A 23,146-nucleotide genomic window follows, 5' to 3' on the forward strand; every position below is an offset into this window, starting at 1 on the left:
GATGAAGGATTTCAAAATAAAAGTCCTGTTGTTTTAAAGAGGTTTTTTTTTTACCTTTTTTTGTCGTGACGTGAGTGTCTTTCTGTTCATGTGTGTGTATGTGGGCGTGGTTTTCACTAGTGCCAATGAGCAAATGCCTAACAATACCCTATCAACCACATAGCAACATGCTAAACAACAATCAGAACACCTTAACAACTGCATAGCAACGCTCTCACAACTACACAACTGTCGCAGTGGGTTCAAAATAAAAGTCCTGCTTTCAGAACACACATGAATCTAGTATTACATGTTCTATATTGTTTTTAAAATGGATCGTATATTCAGAAACCCATGCTTTAACATTTGTTCATCAGTATAATATCTTTTTTTTTTTTTTTTTTTGTTAAACATCAATTACATTTGTAAAAGGTCCCTGTAGGCCTACCCCATATGTTGCACTCCAATATAATATTTATAAACATTTACTGTTTGCACTTCTGGTTAGATGCTAACTGGGTTTCATTGGCTCTGTACTTGTAGTCTGCACAATGACAATAAAGTTTAATCTAAATCCAATTTTTTACCCTTAAATGGGGTTCAGAGTTTTTTTGTATTTCCTAGTTCTGGGAACAGACACAGTCTACTTACATATAATATGTGCTTTTTGCCAGTTGTTCTGCAGTACTTTATTGTGGTTGTTTAGTGATAAGAAGCATGTTAATCTGTAAAGGAACAGGGTGAAAGTCCACTTATTCTGTTGTGTGCTCAGACTAGAGCTCATTCTCATCAGATTCATGTTATTTCTTCTTCTGGAGACTCAGTCCATCACATCTCACCCTAAATCTGCACTCTTACTGTCCCTGCTTCAGTCCATCACATCACATTATATACACAATATATTTTTAAATATATACATAAACCTTAATTTATTGTTGATATATATTCAAAGTATACTTTTGTTAATATTTCAATTTATCTTATTCATATATATATATATATGCAGGTCACTATGAATACCTCGTTATGCCGTATGGACTGTCCAATTCTCCATCCGTCTTCCAGGCCTTCATGAATGAAGTGTTCCGTGAGTTTCTGCAACAATTCGTAATCGTTTATATTGATGGCATCTTAATTTACTCCAAGAACGTAGCCGAACATCGTGACCACGTCCGGCAAGTCCTACAAAAACTCCATCTCCAAAGACCATCAGCCATTCCTAAAGTTGGAAAAGTGTGAGTTCCACCACCCCACGGTTCACTTTCTCGGCTACGTCATTAGCCCTCAAGGGATTCAAATGGACCAGAGGAAGGTGGATACCATCAGAAACTGGTCACAACCCACCAAAGTTAAAGAACTTCAGCGATTCTTAGGATTTGCAAACTTCTACCGCCGTTTCATCCATCAATACAGCCTTATCAGTTCACCACTCACCTCTCTCCTCAAAGACCGGCCCAAGTCTCTGTCCTGGAATCCTACGGCTACTCAAGCATTCCAACAGTTGAAGAAAGCCTTCTGTTCAGCTCCCATCCTGGTCCATCCCAATCCGGAGCTCCCCTTCATGGTCGAAGTGGACGCCTCATCGACCGGGGTAGGAGCCATTCTTTCACAGCAGCAGGGGAAACCACCAGTACTCCATCCATGTGCCTTCTATTCAAAGAAACTGTCCCCGGCGGAGCAAAATTACGACATCGGTAATCGTGAACTGTTGGCTATCAAGATGGCTCGCGAGGAGTGGAGACATTGGCTGGAGGGAGTACACCATGAAGTCGAAGTCATTACTGATCATCGTAATCTCGAATATCTTCGAGAGGCCAAACGTCTTAATCCAGCCTGATGGGCCCTCTTCTTCACCCGTTTCATCTTCCGTGTGACGTATCGTCCAGGAGACAAGAACTTGAAAGCTGACGCACTCTCCCGTCTTCATGTGCCCGAATCCAACATATCACTTCCTGAAGCCATACTCAGGAAGTATGCTTGGGTCGCTAGGGACGACATCCTGGACCCATCCCTCCTTACCCAGTTCCACGAGTCTCATCCCAGCCGCCCAGCTCCCAGAGGTCGAGGCCGACCCCGTCGACGAGCAACAGGTGTGTCAGGAGCCGCCCGTGGAGGAGGAGGTACTGTCACGGAGTCATCAGTACAACCTGCCACACCATCAGCACCCGATCACCTGACTCCGCCCATCCGCTCGTTATCACCAGATTACTGACTCACTACACCTGCACCCGCTCATCGCCATCAACGCATATAAACCCTCACATCCCTTCACTCAGTGTCTGGTCTCGTCAGAGTAACACTAGACTCTTCCGAACACCCGAACCTTATCGTCTGTCTTCAGCCTGTGATTGTCCGTTTCCGGATACCAGCCCGTTCCTCCAGTCATCTTCCGTCTTCTGGATTGCAAGTATCCTTAAAGAACCATCGCTACAACCTATCCAGTATTCTCATACTTCTACAAGCTTGTGTTCCACCGCTTCCATTCAGTCTGTGTTCAAATAAACATCTACTTACCATTTCATCCCGTTATCTCTCTCCTCTATCTGTGACAATATTGATATATTAACAAAAGTAATGTTAATAGTTATTTTATGTTTATTTCCATGTGTTTATTTTGAGTATGTTATGCATTTGTGTCTTCTATCCAATAAAATGAATACATTTACAATGGTTATTAGCAGTTGTGTACTTTGTTTTTGATTCATAATTGCATTAAAGATTAGTATTATATTGGATCTAATTATAACTATCCAGTTGTGAAATAAATCATAATATGACCCGTGGACCGACCGGTTTCCCGGCACTGGCCCGCTGGACTTCTGTTAGCTGGGATGTGCAGTTTGGCAATATTGTCAAAGTGAAGAATGTCTGCGAAATAGGCGTGACAGATGACAACATGAAACTGAACTCTTGACCTTAATGACTCATAACTTTATGACTGTCCCGAACTGGAGCAGCTCCAGCAGCCACACACACACACTCCAGCAGTCACACACACTCCAGGAGGATCCACAGTTCTCCCAGATCTGAGCAGCTGAGCTGAGGCTGTGTCTGGGTTCGGGTTAGGTGTGTGTGTGTGTGATGGAGGAGCACTGGAGCACGCGTGTGCGGGAGCGTGCGCTGTGGAGGGACTCGGCGGGCCGGCTGCCGGTGGAGCTGAGTGGAGGGTCGGACACGGGTCGCTTCACCTGGATCCGCCCGCTCGCCTCGCCCGCTCACGGGGACGTTCTGCTGGAGGTGGAGGCTCTGCCGGTGTCCGGGCGGCCGCTCTGTGATGTGCTGCACCTCCTGAACCACTGCGGGGACCCCATCCGGATCAAAACTGCCAAAGCAGGTGCGGTAGGGGGCCTAACCTCATATTCGTTCATGGGGCCCCATTTAGCTGGCGGCGCCCCTGCTTACTTATGTGTCCACAACATTATATTTTATTTTATGTAATTTTATTATATTTGTTATATTATATTATAGGCTATTATAGGCTATTATAAAGGTGAAAGTTCACATGCTAACCAGTGAAAATAGATACGTTTAGTTTCACTATCCCTTTAATATGTTGTCTTAAACATTTTTTAAAAGCGCACTGGAACCGTGGGATCTCTGACATCATCTCGCAGTGTTTATGTTTTCAGATTACTCTTCTGGATGCTTTACCCGCTGCTTATACAATCACACTATTGATGCTCCTCAAAAGCTCTTGTTTTAATGCGGGACAAACGCTTCATTTCTGACACACACACACACACACACAATGAGCTCCACCTTCATGCCTCGACTGAGCAAGAATGTGTGTATCTGTTGGAAAATAATTGACAAGGTTATGTAACGTTAAATATTGCTGCAGTACTCTCTCTCTCTCTCTCTCTCTCTCTCTCTCTCTCTCTCTCTCTCTCTCTCTCTCTCACACTTACACACGCACACGCACATGCGCACGCACACACACACACACACACACACACACACACTGCTGTGCTTGTTTGTAAGGCTGCACAAATTAGCCAACATTTTGAGATTATATCAATATGGCTAGAAAAATAAAAAGTAAAAAATAAAAATAAAAAGAAAAATATTATTGTAATTTCACTGTAAAATTAAAAACAAAATTGAGCATTTAGGAACAATATTTAGGTGGATCATGAGTATCATATCTCATATCTACACATGAGGATCAGCGCTTGACATTAACTTTTTTGCTCACTAGCCAATGTGGCTAGTGGTTTTCCAAAATGACTAGCCACGCAGCATTTTTACTAGCCACAGTTTTGTTGTTGTACGTTTTATATGATTAAAATTGACAATGGGGCTGAAAACGTGCTAAAATGAACTAATATTATCATTAGCTCTGATAAGGTTGTTAAGCTCCTTTTTTGATAACATGTTGTCTAAGATACACATAAAATAGCTTCTTATTGTATATAATAAAAGTGCTGCATTGTTTGTTTGTTTTTTGTTTTACAGCAGTAAATACTGCAATACAGAGTAGAACAATTATCTGCATTAGAAACAACGAGCAAAGAATAAATAATAATTTTAAAGAAAAAATCCACAATTAAGGCACCAGGATTACAACTTTATATAGGCTATATAGGACTATATAGGACTTTGGATTGTTTGTTTTGCATCAGCTTTTCCTCAGAGCTCTGACTTAATAATTATCATCATGAAGCTCTGAGTAACTGGAGATATGTCCACCTGAAACAAGTATAGGCCTACAGGTCTTTATTTTCCAGATTATTCCCACAAGCGCATCTCCTGCTTTCTTTCATGGCATGATTAATTTTATTAAAACATAGAATTAACTCTGGAAAGATAGTTGTGATATGACGTGACATAAGGGCAGCCCTGCTAGTAGTTAGGCCTACACCGTGGCCCTTAATCATGAAGATGATTTTTGCTTTAATACCGGCCATGCACACTCACGAACTGACTGAACGCTGTGTTGATGTGTGTGTGTATGCGACCAGTCGCGTGTGATGATCGTTCGTTTGGCGCGCGCACCCTCGCGCAGCGGCACTGCAGGAGAGCGTGAGACACGCCGGTGGTCTGGATTCTCCTGCTATTAAAAAAAGATCGCTATATCATCACATTAAGTTGATAATTAAGGGCAGACTAAAACAGCCCAGTTCGTCGCACAGTCCGCGAGTTTAATCTCCGCGTGTCTTCTTGTTTGCAGTGTTGTCGTTCAAGAGGATTCACGAATGGACCAATGAGCAAACACTAAACTATGTGCAGGTGGTACTCATGGGAGTGGTAGTGGCATAGTGTCAAATTGCAATTCGTTTGTTATGTCAGATGTCCTTTGACAAGACTACAAATCTTCAACACGCCAAAGTGGCTAGTGAGAGTGACTGTGTTACCCGCCACGGGTGAAATGCACCCGCATTTGGCGGGTTGGCGGGTGTTAATGTCAAGCCCTGATGAGGATCATGTGTAATGGGGGTTTTCCACTGCATGGGACGGCTCGCTTCGGCTCGCTTTAGTACCACCTCTGTCGAGGTTCCAAGCGTACCGTACCGACACTAAAATGTGACGTGAACACACTGCAGATCACTGATTGGTCAGACAGAATCGTCACTACCAGCGTCATTTTTTATTTTTTATTTGCGAGACATCAAACCCGCTCGATTTAAATAGCCAGTAACAGCCACCGCTGTAGCACCTGTTTTGAAACTACTTGCTTGACTTGCTTGAAGAAAAAAGAAAGAAAGAAAGCGTCCAAAAAAAGCAATGGCTGAATCGTGGTCAGTGGACGCAGTGCAGACGTTCCTCTCGTCGGCTGCCGAGGAGCGGATACACTATAACTGTCAGACTATAATCCAGGGGCGTAGCCAGAATTTTATTTTTGGGGGGTCCCGTCTTTAAATGAGGGGGCAACATATATATATATATAGCCAGATTTTTATATAAAGCCAGAATTTTATATATACAGGCCTATTCTGGTGGGTGCGGTGATGCAGTGGCGACTCATGTAACATGTAAGGGTGGCACTGCCACTAAAGCACCTAAAAGCCTAACCCTAACCCATAGGTCGGCAACCCGCGGCTCTTAAGCGCCGCCCTAGTGGCTCCCTGGAGCTTTTTCAAAAATTTGAAAATGGAAAAAAATATTTTTTGTTTTAATATAATTTCTGTAGGAGGAAAAACATGACAAACATTCTTAAAGTTTTTCAACATTGTAAAAATGTGTATAATAAATATTTAATTTCAACATTTCTGTCAACGAAGAATTTACGTCATAGACTGTGACACACGTGTCTGTCAGATCGGCGTGCTGCCAGACTGGTGGCTGACATACAAATAAACTAATGCTGGGTACACACCAAAAGATTTTTTACATCTTATAAGATTTTCAAAATGTGATAGACCACAAACATGAGGACAAAAAATCCTAGATTTAAGCGTTTTGCTCCTATAGTGTGTGGTGTGCCATGATGTGACAAAGCACACCACACACGAACAGATTTTCAACCAGAGTCTCGACTGTGAACAAAGGAAATCTCACAAAATCTCGCGAGACTTTAGAATAAGCTTGGCGGACGATATGCAAGAAGAAATTGCGATGATAGTGTTTGGAATGATTTTCACAGAAAAACATTCGTGCTGTTGCCACAAATCAACAAGCTGATCCTCCATCTCTGCTGTCCACATCAATTTAACTTTTTGCAACACCATGACTGCGTTTGTTATGCTTCCGTCTTCCATCATCTCGCTTTCTGATTGGATATTGTTTCGTTTCACGTGATAATCTCCAGAGCGTGTGCACGTTTGTCCTTGTTAACATGTTGAATATTTACGATTCGCGATCGGGGCGGCTCCGACATTCTTCCGAGCAGGTTCGGACACTCTTAACACATCTCACACCAAGGGAGAATCTGATAAGATAATCTGTAGAACCATCAAGATAATCGGGACATAGCTAGAATTGTCGGAAGGGGGAAAATCGGCCCAAAATCATCCCGATTATCTTTTGGTGTGTACCCAGCATAACCGGCGGGTGTGTCATGGGCCATGGATCCCAAGGGGAAAAAGAGAAAGATAGCTGAGCACTCCCAACGCAATAGAGTGCGAGCGCGGGAGATTTGATGGCCGAGTGCGAGCGCGGGCGCGTGCGGTAATGCACTCACTCTACTAAAACAAAATAGAAACGATTTACAGGCCAGAATTTCTATTCATAACGTGTTTGCAGAGTTGAGCGATATAGCCAATCACAGACATATGTGTTGATTTCTTGAACGCAATGGCCAATCAGAAGCATTTAAGATAGACTCCCCTCACCGCTCAAAACGGACGTTTTTGTTCAGTGCTGAATTCTGTATGCTGGCAAATCCTCGAATTATAACGAACAAAGTGTGGATATTATGAAAGATTGATTGTGCAGTCAGCTTCATTGATAATAACAGAGATGTGTGAGATCGCGATGAACTGTCAGCTTTAGGAATTATTAAGAGAGCGCACTTTGCGCGCATTCAGTCATGGCAAACCATGCACGCAGTAAACTGCTTGCTTTTATGTTAAATTAACAGTGGTTTGTGTTTTAATGCTTTAATAACAAATAATTTATCAGGAGGATGTATGGCGGCGACACGTAGGCCAACTTGAAAGTATTTGGAGGACAGAAAAAAGTCTATTTGCGGGCGGGAGCGGGACAAAACATAAATGTTGCAGGCGGGAGAAAGCAATATAGAAAGAAAGTTGAGAACGTCAGTTATAATAATGACCCACGCATTAAAAAATGGTCGGGTTAAAATGCGGCTCGGGCTCATAATTACGTTTAATGTGTCGGGCCGGGCTTGATTTTTTGGGCCCGATCTAAGCTCTAATTTGTAGCCTACTTATCATTTTGATACTAGGGGGCTAATAACGCTAATACAGCATGTGTTGCCTTCATTATAAGGCTTATGTAAAGCTTTTAATTTTTTGCGGCTCCAGACAGATTTTTATTTATTTATTTTTTTGGTCCAATATGGCTCTTTCAACATTTTGGGTTGCCGACCCCTGCGCTAACCCTAAATGACCAGTGCAGCGTTTCACTCTGAAACATGCAGCATACTCTTCCTCCTCTTCCTCCTCTTACTCATACTCTTCCTCCTCTTACTCATACTCTTCCTCCTCTTACTCAAACTCTCCCTCCTCTTACTCATACTCTCCCTCCTATAACTCATGCTCTTCCTCCTCTTACTCATACTCTTCCTCCTATAACTCATGCTCTTCCTCCTCTTACTCATACTCTTCCTCCTCTTACTCATACTCTTCCTCCTCTTACTCATACTCTTCCTCCTCTTACTCAAACTCTCCCTCCTCTTACTCATACTCTTCCTCCTCTTACTCATACTCTTCCTCCTCTTACTCAAACTCTTCCTCCTCTTACTCATACTCTTCCTCCTCTTACTCAAACTCTTCCTCCTCTTACTCATACTCTTCCTCCTCTTACTCATACTCTTCCTCCTCTTACTCATACTCTTCCTCCTCTTACTCAAACTCTTCCTCCTCTTACTCATACTCTTCCTCCTCTTACTCATACTCTTCCTCCTCTTACTCATACTCTTCCTCCTCTTACTCATACTCTCCCTCCTCTTACTCATACTCTTCCTCCTCTTACTCATACTCTTCCTCCTCTTACTCAAACTCTTCCTCCTCTTACTCATACTCTTCCTCCTCTTACTCAAACTCTTCCTCCTCTTACTCATACTCTTCCTCCTCTTACTCATACTCTCCCTCCTCTTACTCATACTCTTCCTCCTCTTACTCATGCTCTTCCTCCTCTTACACATACCCTTCCTCCTCTTACTCATACTCTTCCTCCTCTTACTCATACTCTTCCTCCTCTTACTCATACTCTTCCTCCTCTTACTCATACTCTTCCTCCTCTTACTCATACTCTCCCTCCTCTTACTCATACTCTTCCTCCTCTTACTCATACTCTCCCTCCTCTTACTCATACTATCCCTCCTCTTACTCATACTCTTCCTCCTCTTACTCATACTCTTCCTCCTCTTACTCATACTCTCCCTCCTCTTACACATACTCTTCCTCCTCTTACTCATACTCTTCCTCCTCTTCCTCATACTCTCCCTCCTCTTACTCATACTCTTCCTCCTCTTCCTCATACTCTCCCTCCTCTTACTCATACTCTTCCTCCTCTTACACATACTCTCCCTCCTCTTACTCATACTCTCCCTCCTCTTACTCATACTCTCCCTCCTCTTACTCATACTCTCCCTCCTCTTACTCATACTCTCCCTCCTCTTACTCATACTCTCCCTCCTCTTACACATACTCTTCCTCCTCTTACTCATACTCTCCCTCCTCTTACACATACTCTTCCTCCTCTTACACATACTCTTCCTCCTCTTACTCATACTTTTCCTCCTCTTACTCATACTCTTCCTCCTCTTACTCATACTCTTCCTCCTCTTACTCATACTCTTCCTCCTCTTACTCATACTCTCCCTCCTCTTACACATACTCTTCCTCCTCTTACTCATACTCTTCCTCCTCTTACACATACCCTTCCTCCTCTTACACATACTCTCCCTCCTCTTACTCATATTCTTCCTCCTCTTACTCATACTCTTCCTCCTCTTACACATACTCTCCCTCCTCTTACACATACCCTTCCTCCTCTTACACATACTCTCCCTCCTCTTACTCATACTCTCCCTCCTCTTACACATACTCTTCCTCCTCTAACTCATACTCTTCCTCCTCTTACACATACTCTCCCTCCTCTTACACATATTCTTCCTCCTCTTACTCATACTCTTCCTCCTCTTACACACACTCTTCCTCCTCTTACTCATACTCTCCCTCCTCTTACACATACTCTCCCTCCTCTTACACATACTCTTCATCCTCTTACACATACCCTTCCTCCTCTTACTCATACTCTTCCTCCTCTTACTCATACTCTTCCTCCTCTTACTCATACTCTTCCTCCTCTTACTCATACTCTTCCTCCTCTTACTCATACTCTCCCTCCTCTTACTCATACTCTTCCTCCTCTTACTCATACTCTCCCTCCTCTTACTCATACTCTCCCTCCTCTTACTCATACTCTTCCTCCTCTTACTCATACTCTTCCTCCTCTTACTCATACTCTTCCTCCTCTTACACATACTCTTCCTCCTCTTACTCATACTCTTCCTCCTCTTCCTCATACTCTCCCTCCTCTTACTCATACTCTTCCTCCTCTTACTCATGCTCTTCCTCCTCTTACACATACTCTCCCTCCTCTTACTCATACTCTCCCTCCTCTTACTCATACTCTTCCTCCTCTTACTCATACTCTTCCTCCTCTTACTCATACTCTTCCTCCTCTTACACATATTCTTCCTCCTCTTACTCATACTCTCCCTCCTCTTACTCATACTCTCCCTCCTCTTACACATATTCTTCCTCCTCTTACTCATACTCTTCCTCCTCTTACACATACTCTCCCTCCTCTTACTCATACTCTTCCTCCTCTTACTCATACTCTTCCTCCTCTTACTCATACTCTCCCTCCTCTTACTCATACTCTCCCTCCTCTTACTCATACTCTTCCTCCTCTTACTCATACTCTTCCTCCTCTTACTCATACTCTTCCTCCTCTTACTCATACTCTTCCTCCTCTTACACATACTCTCCCTCCTCTTACACATACTCTCCCTCCTCTTACTCATACTCTTCCTCCTCTTCCTCATACTCTCCCTCCTCTTACACATACTCTCCCTCCTCTTACTCATACTCTCCCTCCTCTTACTCATACTCTTCCTCCTCTTACTCATACTCTTCCTCCTCTTACACATACTCTCCCTCCTCTTACACATACTCTCCCTCCTCTTACTCATACTCTTCCTCCTCTTCCTCATACTCTCCCTCCTCTTACACATACTCTCCCTCCTCTTACTCATACTCTTCCTCCTCTTACTCATACTCTTCCTCCTCTTACTCATACTCTCCCTCCTCTTACTCATACTCTCCCTCCTCTTACTCATACTCTTCCTCCTCTTACACATACTCTCCCTCCTCTTACACATATTCTTCCTCCTCTTACTCATACTCTCCCTCCTCTTACACATACTCTCCCTCCTCTTACTCATACTCTTCCTCCTCTTACTCATACTCTTCCTCCTCTTACTCATACTCTTCCTCCTCTTACTCATACTCTTCCTCCTCTTACTCATACTCTCCCTCCTCTTACTCATACTCTCCCTCCTCTTACTCATACTCTTCCTCCTCTTACACATACTCTTCCTCCTCTTACTCATACTCTTCCTCCTCTTACTCATACTCTCCCTCCTCTTACTCATACTCTTCCTCCTCTTACTCATACTCTTCCTCCTCTTACTCATACTCTCCCTCCTCTTACTCATACTCTTCCTCCTCTTACTCATACTCTTCCTCCTCTTACTCATACTCTCCCTCCTCTTACTCATACTCTCCCTCCTCTTACTCATACTCTTCCTCCTCTTACACATACTCTCCCTCCTCTTACACATACTCTCCCTCCTCTTACTCATACTCTCCCTCCTCTTACACATACTCTCCCTCCTCTTACTCATACTCTCCCTCCTCTTACTCATACTCTCCCTCCTCTTACTCATACTCTTCCTCCTCTTACACATACTCTCCCTCCTCTTACACATACTCTCCCTCCTCTTACTCATACTCTCCCTCCTCTTACTCATACTCTTCCTCCTCTTACTCATACTCTTCCTCCTCTTACACATACTCTTCCTCCTATAACTCATGCTCTTCCTCCTCTTACACATACTCTTCCTCCTCTAACTCATGCTCTTCCTCCTCTAACTCATGCTATTCCTCCTCTTACACATACTCTCCCTCCTCTTACTCATACTCTCCCTCCTCTTACTCATACTCTCCCTCCTCTTACTCATACTCTCCCTCCTCTTACTCATACTCTCCCTCCTCTTACACATACTCTTCCTCCTCTTACTCATACTCTCCCTCCTCTTACACATACTCTTCCTCCTCTTACACATACTCTTCCTCCTCTTACTCATACTTTTCCTCCTCTTACTCATACTCTTCCTCCTCTTACTCATACTCTTCCTCCTCTTACTCATACTCTTCCTCCTCTTACTCATACTCTCCCTCCTCTTACACATACTCTTCCTCCTCTTACTCATACTCTTCCTCCTCTTACACATACCCTTCCTCCTCTTACACATACTCTCCCTCCTCTTACTCATATTCTTCCTCCTCTTACTCATACTCTTCCTCCTCTTACACATACTCTCCCTCCTCTTACACATACCCTTCCTCCTCTTACACATACTCTCCCTCCTCTTACTCATACTCTCCCTCCTCTTACACATACTCTTCCTCCTCTAACTCATACTCTTCCTCCTCTTACACATACTCTCCCTCCTCTTACACATATTCTTCCTCCTCTTACTCATACTCTTCCTCCTCTTACACACACTCTTCCTCCTCTTACTCATACTCTCCCTCCTCTTACACATACTCTCCCTCCTCTTACACATACTCTTCCTCCTCTTACACATACTCTTCCTCCTCTTACTCATACTCTCCCTCCTCTTACACATATTCTTCCTCCTCTTACTCATACTCTTCCTCCTCTTACTCATACTCTTCCTCCTCTTACTCATACTCTCCCTCCTCTTACACATATTCTTCCTTCTCTTACTCATACTCTTCCTCCTCTTACTCATACTCTTCCTCCTCTTACTCATAATCTCCCTCCTCTTACACATACTCTTCCTCCTCTTACTCATACTCTTCCTCCTCTTACACATACTCTTCCTCCTCTTACTCATACTCTTCCTCTTCTTACACATACTCTTCCTCCTCTTACTCATACTCTTCCTCCTCTTACTCATACTCTTCCTCCTCTTACTCATACTCTCCCTCCTCTTACACATACTCTTCCTCCTCTTACTCATACTCTTCCTCCTCTTACTCATACTCTTCCTCCTCTTACTCATACTCTCCCTCCTCTTACTCATACTCTCCCTCCTCTTACTCTTACTCTCCCTCCTCTTACACATATTCTTCCTCCTCTTACTCATACTCTTCCTCCTCTTACACATATTCTTCCTCCTCTTACTCATACTCTCCCTCCTCTTACTCATACTCTCCCTCCTCTTACACATACTCTCCCTCCTCTTACACATACTCTTCCTCCTCTTACTCATACTCTTCCTCCTCTTACACATACTCTCCCTCCTCTTACACATATTCTCCCTCCTCTTACTCATACTCTCCCTCCTCTTACACATACTCTTCCTCCTCTTACTCATACTCTTCCTCCTCTTACTCATACTCTTCCTCCTCTTACACATACTCTCCCTCCTCTTACTCACACTCTCCCTCCTCTTACTCATACTCTCCCTCCTCTTACTCATACTCTCCCTCCTCTTACTCATGCTCTTCCTCCTCTTACTCATACTCTTCCTCCTCTTACTCATACTCTTCCTCCTCTTACTCATACTCTCCCTCCTCTTACTCATACTCTTCCTCCTCTTACACATACTCTTCCTCCTCTTACACATACTCTTCCTCCTCTTACTCATACTCTTCCTCCTCTTACTCATACTCTCCCTCCTCTTACTCATACTCTCCCTCCTCTTACACATACTCTCCCTCCTCTTACACATACTCTCCCTCCTCTTACTCATACTCTCCCTCTTCTTACTCATACTCTTCCTCCTCTTACACATGCTCTTCCTCCTCTTACACATACTCTCCCTCCTCTTACTCAGACTCTTCCTCCTCTTACTCATACTCTTCCTCCTCTTACTCATACTCTTCCTCCTCTTACTCATACTCTCCCTCCTCTTACATATATTCTTCCTCCTCTTACTCATACTCTTCCTCCTCTTACACATACTCTCCCTCCTCTTACTCATACTCTTCCTCCTCTTACTCATACTCTCCCTCCTCTTACTCATACTCTTCCTCCTCTAACTCATACTATTCTTCCTCTTACTCATACTCTTCCTCCTCTCCCTCATACTCTCCCTCCTCTTACACATACTCTTCCTCCTCTAACTCATGCTCTTCCTCCTCTTACTCATACTCTCCCTCCCCTTACACATATTCTTCCTCCTCTTACTCATACTCTTCCTCCTCTTACTCATACTCTCCCTCCTCTTACTCATACTCTCCCTCCTCTTACTCATACTCTTCCTCCTCTTACTCCTCCTCTTCCTCCTCTTACTCATACTCTCCCTCCTCTTACACATATTCTTCCTCCTCTAACTCATGCTCTTTCTCCTCTTACTCATACTCTCCCTCCTCTTACATATATTCTTCCTCCTCTTACTCATACTCTTCCTCCTCTTACTCATACTCTCCCTCCTCTTACTCATACTCTCCCTCCTCTTACTCATACTCTTCCTCCTCTTACTCCTCCTCTTCCTCCTCTTACTCATACTCTCCCTCCTCTTACACATATTCTTCCTCCTCTTACTCATACTCTTCCTCCTCTTACACATACTCTTCCTCCTCTAACTCATACTCTTCCTCCTCTTACTCATACTCTCCCTCCTCTTACTCATACTCTCCCTCCTCTTCCTCATACTCTCCCTCCTCTTACACATATTCTTCCTCCTCTTACTCATACTCTTCCTCCTCTTACACATACTCTTCCTCCTCTTAGACATACTCTTCCTCCTCTAACTCATACTCTTCCTCCTCTTACTCATACTCCCTCCTTTTACTCATACTCCCTCCTCTTACTCATACTCTCCCTCCTCTTACACATACTCTTCCTCCTCTTACTCATACTCTTCCTCCTCTTCCTCATACTCTCCCTCCTCTTACACATATTCTTCCTCCTCTTACTCATACTCTTCCTCCTCTTACTCATACTCTCCCTCCTCTTACTCATACTCTCCCTCCTCTTACACATATTCTTCCTCCTCTTACTCATACTCTCCCTCCTCTTACTCATACTCTTCCTCCTCTTACACATACCCTTCCTCCTCTTACACATACTCTTCCTCCTCTTACTCATACTCTTCCTCCTCTTACTCAGACTCTTCCTCCTCTTACTCATACTCTTCCTCCTCTTACACATACTCTTCCTCCTCTTAGTCATACTCTTCCTCCTCTTACTCAGACTCTTCCTCCTCTTACTCATACTCTTCCTCCTCTTACTCATACTCTTCCTCCTCTTACTCAGACTCTTCCTCCTCTTACTCATACTCTTCCTCCTCTTACAAATGCTCTTCCTCCTCTTACTCATACTCTTCCACCTCTTACTCATACTCTTCCTCCTCTTACTCATACTCTTCCTCCTCTAACACATACTCTTCCTCCTCTTACACATACTCTTCCTCCTATAACTCATGCTCTTCCTCCTCTTACACATACCATTTCTCCTCTTACAAATACTCTTCCTCCTCTAACTCATGCTCTTCCTCCTCTTACACATACTCTTCCTCCTCTTACACATACTCTTCCTCCTCTAAATCATGCTCTTCCTCCTCTTACACATACCCTTCCTCCTCTTACACATACTCTTCCTCCTCTAACTCATGCTCTTCCTCCTCTTACTCATGCTCTTCCTCCTCTAACTCATGCTCTTCCTCCTCTAACTCATGCTCTTCCTCCTCTTACACATACCCTTCCTCCTCTTACACATACTCTTCCTCCTTTAACTCATGCTCTTCCTCCTCTAACTCATGCTCTTCCTCCTCTTACACATACTCTTCCTCCTCTAACTCATGCTCTTCCTCCTCTAACTCATGCTCTTCCTCCTCTTACACATACTCTTCGTCCTCTTACACATACTCTTCCTCCTCTAACTCATGCTCTTCCTCCTCTGACTCATACCCTTCCTCCTCTTACACATACCCTTCCTCCTCTTACACATACTCTTCCTCCTCTAACTCATGCTCTTCCTCCTCTAACTCATACTCTTCCTCCTCTTACACATACTCTTCCTCCTCTAACTCATGCTCTTCCTCCTCTGACTCATACCCTTCCTCCTCTTACACATACCCTTCCTCCTCTTACACATACTCTTCCTCCTCTAACTCATGCGCTTCCTCCTCTAACTCATACTCTTCCTCCTCTTACTCATACTCTTCCTCCTCTAACACATACTCTTCCTCCTCTTACACATACTCTTCCTCCTATAACTCATGCTCTTCCTCCTCTTACACATACCCTTCCTCCTCTTACACATGCTCTTCCTCCTCTAACTCATGCTCTTCCTCCTCTAACTCATGCTCTTCCTCCTCTCACACATACTCTTCCTCCTCTAACTCATGCTCTTCCTCCTCTTACTCATGCTCTTCCTCCTCTAACTCATGCTCTTCCTCCTCTAACTCATGCTCTTCCTCCTCTTACACATACCCTTCCTCCTCTTACACATACTCTTCCTCCTCTAACTCATGCTCTTCCTCCTCTAACTCATGCTCTTCCTCCTCTTACACATACTCTTCTTCCTCTTACACATACTCTTCCTCCTCTAACTCATGCTCTTCCTCCTCTTACTCATACCCTTCCTCCTCTTACACATACCCTTCCTCCTCTTACACATACTCTTCCTCCTCTAACTCATGCTCTTCCTCCTCTTACTCATGCTCTTCCTCCTCTAACACATGCTCTTCCTCCTCTAACTCATGCTCTTCCTCCTCTTACACATACCCTTCCTCCTCTTACACATACTCTTCCTCCTCTAACTCATGCTCTTCCTCCTCTAACTCATGCTCTTCCTCCTCTTACACATACTCTTCCTCCTCTTACAGATACTCTTCCTCCTCTAACTCATGCTCTTCCTCCTCTTACTCATACCCTTCCTCCTCTTACACATACTCTTCCTCCTCTTACACATACTCTTCCTCCTCTAACTCATGCTCTTCCTCCTCTTACTCATACCCTTCCTCCTCTTACACATACTCTTCCTCCTCTAACTCATGCTCTTCCTCCTCTGACTCAGACTCTTCCTCCTCTTACTCAGACTCTTCCTCCTCTTACTCAGACTCTTCCTCCTCATACTCAGACTCTTCCTCCTCTAACTCATGCTCTTCCTCCTCTTACACATACTCTTCCTCCTCTTACTCATACTCTTCCTCCTCTAACTCATGCTCTTCCTCCTCTAACTCAGACTCTTCCTCCTCTTACTCAGACTCTTCCTCCTCTTACTCAGACTCTTCCTCCTCATACTCAGACTCTTCCTCCTCTAACTCATTCTCTTCCTCCTCTTACACATACCCTTCCTCCTCATACTCAGACCCTTCCTCCTCTAACTCATGCTCTTCCTCCTCTTACACATACCCTTCCTCCTCTTACACATACTCTTCCTCCTCTAACTCATGCTCTTCCTCCTCTAACTCAGACTCTTCCTCCTCTTACTCAGACTCTTCCTCCTCTTACTCAGACTCTTACTCCTCATACTCAGACTCTTCCTCCTCTAACTCATGCTCTTCCTCCTCTTACACATACTCTTCCTCCTCTTACTCATACTCTTCCTCCTCTTACTCATACTCTTCCTCCTCTAACACATACTCTTCCTCCTCTTACACATACTCTTCCTCCTATAACTCATGCTCTTCCTCCTCTTACTCATGCGCTTCCTCCTCTTACACATGCTCTTCCTCCTCTTACACATGCTCTTCCTCCTCTTACACATGCTCTTCCTCCTCTTACTCATGCTCTTCCTCCTATAACTCATGCTCTTCCTCCTCTTACACATACCCTTCCTCCTCTTACACATACTCTTCCTCCTCTAACTCATGCTCTTCCTCCTCTAACTCATGCTCTTCCTCCTCTTACACATACCTTTCCTCCTCTTACACATACTCTTCCTCCTCTAACTCATGCTCTTCCTCCTCTAACTCATGCTCGTCCTCCTCTTACACATACTCTTCCTCCTCTTACACATACTCTTCCTCCTCTAACTCATGCTCTTCCTCCTCTTACACATGCTCTTCCTCCTCTTACACATACTCTTCCTCCTCTAACTCATGCTCTTCCTCCTCTTACTCATGCTCTTCCTCCTCTTACACATACTCTTCCTCCTCTAACTCATGCTCTTCCTTCTCTAACTCATGCTCTTCCTCCTCTTACACATACTCTTCCTCCTCTTACACATACTCTTCCTCCTCTAACTCATGCTCTTCTTCCTCTTACTCATGCTCTTCCTCCTCTTACACATACTCTTCCTCCTCTTACACATACTCTTCCTCCTCTTACACATACCCTTCCTCCTCTAACTCATGCTCTTCCTCCTCTAACTTAGACTCTTCCTCCTCTAACTCAGACTCTTCCTCCTCTTACTCAGACTCTTCCTCCTCATACTCAGACTCTTCCTCCTCTAACTCATGCTCTTCCTCCTCTTACACATACTCTTCCTCCTCTTACTCATACTGTTCCTCCTCTTACTCATACTGTTCCTCCTCTTACTCCTACTGTTCCTCTTCTTACTCCTACTCTTCCTCTGTGTGACCTGTGTGTTCTGAACTGGCTTATGATTTGTACAGTTGGTTTGATCACATAATTACCAATAAGTGTGAATTGTGTGAATTGTAGGTAAACAATGACTACTGTATTGTAGTAGTGTTTAACTTTGGCCGCTTGTGCAAGTGCATCACAGTGCAAAATGTGTTTTAGAGAGTGAGATTGTGATTAGAGTTTAGCAAAAGGACTGCATGAGATTTACAAACGGTGTATAACGTTCTGAACTTTGGTTAAGGTTTTACAGAAAGAGTGATTTATTCAACAAATGGGTTTAGGCCATTGAGAATTTGGTTCAGAATTAGGACAGTAGAGGAACAGTAGAGTACAGTAGAGGACAGTAGAGTACAGTAGAGGACAGTAGAATACAGTAGAGGAACAGTAGAGTACAGTAGAGGACAGCAGAGTACAGTAGAGGACAGTAGAGTACAGTAGAGGACAGTAGAATACAGTAGAGGAACAGTAGAGGACAGTAGAGTACAGTAGAGGACAGTAGAGTACAGTAGAGGAGCAGTAGAGTACAGTAGAGGAACAGTAGAGTACAGTAGAGGAACAGTAGAGTACAGTAGAGTGCAGTAGAGTGCAGTGGAGTGCAGTAGTGTACAGTAGAGTACAGTAGTGTACAGTAGTGGACAGTAGAGGAACAGTAGAGTACAGTAGAGGAACAGTAGAGTAAAGTAGAGGAACAGTAGAGTACAGTAGAGGAACAGTAGAGTACAGTAGAGGAGCAGTAGATTGCAGTGGAGGAACAGTGGATTACAGTAGAGGAGCAGTAGAGGAACAGTAGAGTACAGTAGAGTACAGTAGAGGAACAGTAGAGGAACAGTAGTGTACAGTAGAGTATAGTAGAGGAACAGTAGAGTAAAGTAGAGGAACAGTAGAGTACAGTAGAGGAACAGTAGAGTACAGTAGAGGAGCAGTAGATTGCAGTGGAGGAACAGTAGATTACAGTAGAGGAGCAGTAGAGGAACAGTAGAGTACAGTAGAGTACAGTAGAGGAACAGTAGAGGAACAGTAGTGTACAGTAGAGTATAGTAGAGGAACAGTAGAGTAAAGTAGAGGAACAGTAGAGTACAGTAGAGGAACAGTAGAGTACAGTAGAGGAACAGTATAGTACAATAGAGGAGCAGTAGAGGAACAGTAGAGTAAAGTAGAGGAGCAGTAGAGGAACAGTAGTGTACAGTAGAGGAACAGTAGTGTACAGTAGAGTACAGTAGAGCGCAGTAGAGTGCAGTAGAGTACAGTAGAGTACAGTAGAGTGCAGTAGTGTACAGTAGAGGTAGAGTGCAGTAGAGTGCAGTAGAGTACAGTAGAGGAACAGTAGAGTGCAGTAGAGTGCAGTAGAGTACAGTAGAGGTGGAGTACAGTAGAGTACAGTAGTGTACGGTAGAGTGCAGTAGTGTACAGTAGAGGGCAGTAGAGGCACAGTAGAGGACCAGTGGTGTACAGTAGTGTACAGTGGAGTACAGTAGAGTGCAGTAGTGTACAGTAGAGGTACAGTAGAGCGCAGCATAGTGCAGTAGAGTACAGTAGAGGAACAGTAGAGTACAGTGGAGTGCAGTAGTGTACAGTAGAGGTAGAGCACAGTAGAGTGCAGTAGAGTACAGTAGAGGAACAGTAGAGTGCAGTAGAGTACAGTAGAGATAGAGTACATTAGAGTACAGTAGTGCACAGTATAGTGCAGTAGTGTACAATAAAAAAGGTACAGTAGAGTACAGTAGAGGAACCGTGGTGTACAGTAGTGTACAGTGGAATACAGTAGAGTGCAGTAGTGTACAGTAGGTGACAGTAGAGTACAGTAGAGGTACAGTAGAGTACAGTAGAGGAACAGTGGCCTACAGTAGAGTACAGTAGAGGTACAGTAGAGGAACATTGGTGTACAGTAGAGCAGAGCAGATGGCATTGGAGGTACAGTGGAGTACAGTAGAGGAACAGTGGTGTACAGCAGAGTACAGTAGAGGAACAGTAGAGTACAGTAGAGTACAGTAGTGTAAAGTAGAGGACAGTAGAGGTACAGTAGAGGACAGTAGAGGACAGTAGTGTAAAGTAGAGGACAGTAGAGGTAGAGTACAGTAGAGTGCAGTAGTGTAAAGTAGAGGACAGTAGAGGTACAGTAGAGTACAGTAGAGTGCAGTAGTGTACAGTAGAGGACAGTAGAGTACAGTGTAGAGGTAGAGTGCAGTAGAGGAGCAGCAGAGTACAGTAGAGTACAGTAGAGTGCAGTAGTGTACAGTAGAGGTAGAGTGCAGTAGAGTGCAGTAGAGTACAGTAGAGGAACAGTAGAGTACAGTAGTGTACAGTAGAGGTAGAGTGCAGTAGAGTACAGTAGAGTACAGTAGAGGAACAGTAGAGTACAGTAGTGTACGGTAGAGTGCAGTAGAGGTACAGTAGAGGTACAGTAGAGTACAGTAGTGTACAGTAGAGCTAGAGTGCAGTAGAGTACAGTAGAGTACAGTAGAGGAACAGTAGAGTACAGTAGTGTACAGTAGAGGGCAGTAGAGGTACAGTAGAGGAACAGTGGTGTACAGTGGTGTACAGTGGAGTACAGTAGAGTGCAGTAGTGTACAGTAGAGGTACAGTAGAGCGCAGCAGAGTGCAGTAGAGTACAGTAGAGGAACAGTAGAGTACAGTGGAGTGCAGTAGTGTACAGTAGAGGTAGAGTACAGTAGAGTGCAGTAGAGTACAGTAGAGGAACAGCAGAGTGCAGTAGAGTACAGTAGAGATAGAGTACAGTAGAGTACAGCAGTGTACAGTATAGTGCAGTAGTGTACAGTAGAGGTACAGTAGAGTACAGTAGAGGAACCGTGGTGTACAGTAGTGTACAGTGGAGTACAGTAGAGTGCAGTAGTGCACAGTTGGTGACAGTAGAGTATGGTAGAGGTACAGTAGAGTACAGCAGAGGAACAGTGGCCTACAGTAGAGTACAGTAGAGGTACAGTAGAGTACAGCAGAGGAACATTGGTGTACAGTAGAGCAGAGCAGAGGGCATTGGAGGTACAGTGGAGTACAGTAGAGGAACAGTGGTGTACAGCAGAGTACAGTAGAGGAACAGTAGAGTACAGTAGAGTACAGTAGTGTAAAGTAGAGGTACAGTAGAGTACAGTAGAGTGCAGTGTTGTGTACAGTAGAGTGCAGAAGAGTGCAGTAGTGTTCAGTAGTGTGCAGCAGTGTACAGTAGAGTGCAGTAGTGTACAGTAGAGTACAGTAGAGTGCATTAGTGTACAGTGGAGTACAGTAGAGTGCAGTAGTGTACAGTAGAGGTACAGTAGAGCGCAGTAGAGTGCAGTAGAGTACAGTAGAGGAACAGTAGAGGACAGTAGAGGACAGTAGAGGTACAGTAGAGGTACAGTAGAGGAACAGTGGTGTACAGTAGTGTACAGTGGAGTACAGTGGAGTACAGTAGAGTGCAGTAGTGTACAGTGGAGGTACAGTAGAGTGCAGTAGAGTGCAGTAGAGTACAGTAGAGGAACAGTGGAGTACAGTGGAGTGCAGTAGTGTACAGTAGAGGTAGAGTACAGTAGAGTACAGTAGAGGAACAGTAGAGTGCAGTAGAGTGCAGTAGAGTACAGTAGAGGTAGAGTACATTAGAGTACAGTAGTGTACAGCAGAGTGCAGTAGTGTACAGTAGAGGACAGTAGAGGTACAGTAGAGTACAGCAGAGGAACAGTGGTGTACAGTAGTGTACGGTGGAGTGCAGTAGAGTACAGTAGTGTACAGTAGGTGACAGTAGGGTACAGTAGAGGTGTAGTAGAGTACAGTAGAGGAACAGTGGCCTACAGTAGAGTACAGTAGAGGTACAGTAAAGTACAGCAGAGGAACATTTGTGTACAGTAGAGCACAGTAGAGGACAGTAGAGGAACAGTTGTGTACAGTAGTGTACAGTAGAGTACAGTAGAGTACAGTAGAGGAACAGTGGTGTACAGTAGAGTACAGTAGTGTACAGTAGATGACAGTAGAGGTACAGTGGAGTACAGTAGAGTACAGTAGAGTGCAGTAGAGTGCAGTAGTGTAAAGTAGAGGACAGTAGAGTGCAGTAGAGGACAGTAGTGTAAAGTAGAGGACAGTAGAGGTAGAGTACAGTAGAGTACAGTAGAGTACAGTAGAGTGCAGTAGTGTAGAGTAGAGGACAGTAGAGTGCAGTAGAGGACAGTAGTGTAAAGTAGAGGACAGTATAGGTACAGTAGAGTACAGTAGAGTACAGTAGAGTGCAGTAGTGTAGAGTAGAGGACAGTAGAGTGCAGTAGAGGACAGTAGTGTAAAGTAGAGGACAGTATAGGTACAGTAGAGTACAGTAGAGTGCAGTAGAGTGCAGTAGTGTACAGTAGAGGACAGTAGAGTACAGTAGAGGACAGTAGAGTACAGTAGAGGACAGTAGAGTACAGTAGAGTGCATTGGTGTACAGTAGAGGACAGTAGAGGACAGTAGAGGGCAGTAGAGTGCATTAGTGTACAGTAGAGGACAGTAGAGTACAGTAGAGTACAGTAGTGTAAAGTAGAGGAACAGTAGAGAACAGTAGTGTACAGTAGAGGAACAGTAGTGTACAGTTGAGGAACAGTGGTGTACGGTAGAGTGCAGTAGAGGACAGTAGTGTAAAGTAGAGGACAGTATAGGTACAGTAGAGTACAGTAGAGTGCAGTAGAGTGCAGTAGTGTACAGTAGAGGACAGTAGAGTACAGTAGAGGACAGTAGAGTACAGTAGAGGACAGTAGAGTACAGTAGAGTGCATTGGTGTACAGTAG

General features: G+C 44.1%; 1 protein-coding gene across 10 annotated transcripts in view; it reads left to right on the forward strand.

Annotated features, from left to right (window-relative positions):
• The first annotated feature begins 3,039 nt into the window (after nt 1–3,039).
• magi1a (membrane associated guanylate kinase, WW and PDZ domain containing 1a) overlaps nt 3,040–23,146 on the forward strand; it is a 179,096-nt gene continuing 158,989 nt past the window's right edge. For 8 of the 10 annotated variants that reach the window (XM_056236569.1, XM_056236571.1, XM_056236572.1 and 5 more), the window contains exon 1: nt 3,041–3,313. In XM_056236569.1, the coding sequence (XP_056092544.1) occupies nt 3,061–3,313 (253 nt within the window). In that variant the 5' untranslated portion in view covers nt 3,041–3,060. Of the gene's footprint in view, nt 3,314–23,146 lie in introns of all 10 variants that reach the window. The other 2 variants (XM_056236577.1, XM_056236578.1) reach the window with 1 other exon arrangement.

This window comes from Rhinichthys klamathensis, unplaced genomic scaffold, assembly GCF_029890125.1.
Source record: "Rhinichthys klamathensis goyatoka isolate OS25496 unplaced genomic scaffold, OSU_Roscu_1.1 h1tg000453l_1, whole genome shotgun sequence".
Lineage (NCBI taxonomy): Eukaryota > Metazoa > Chordata > Actinopteri > Cypriniformes > Leuciscidae > Rhinichthys > Rhinichthys klamathensis.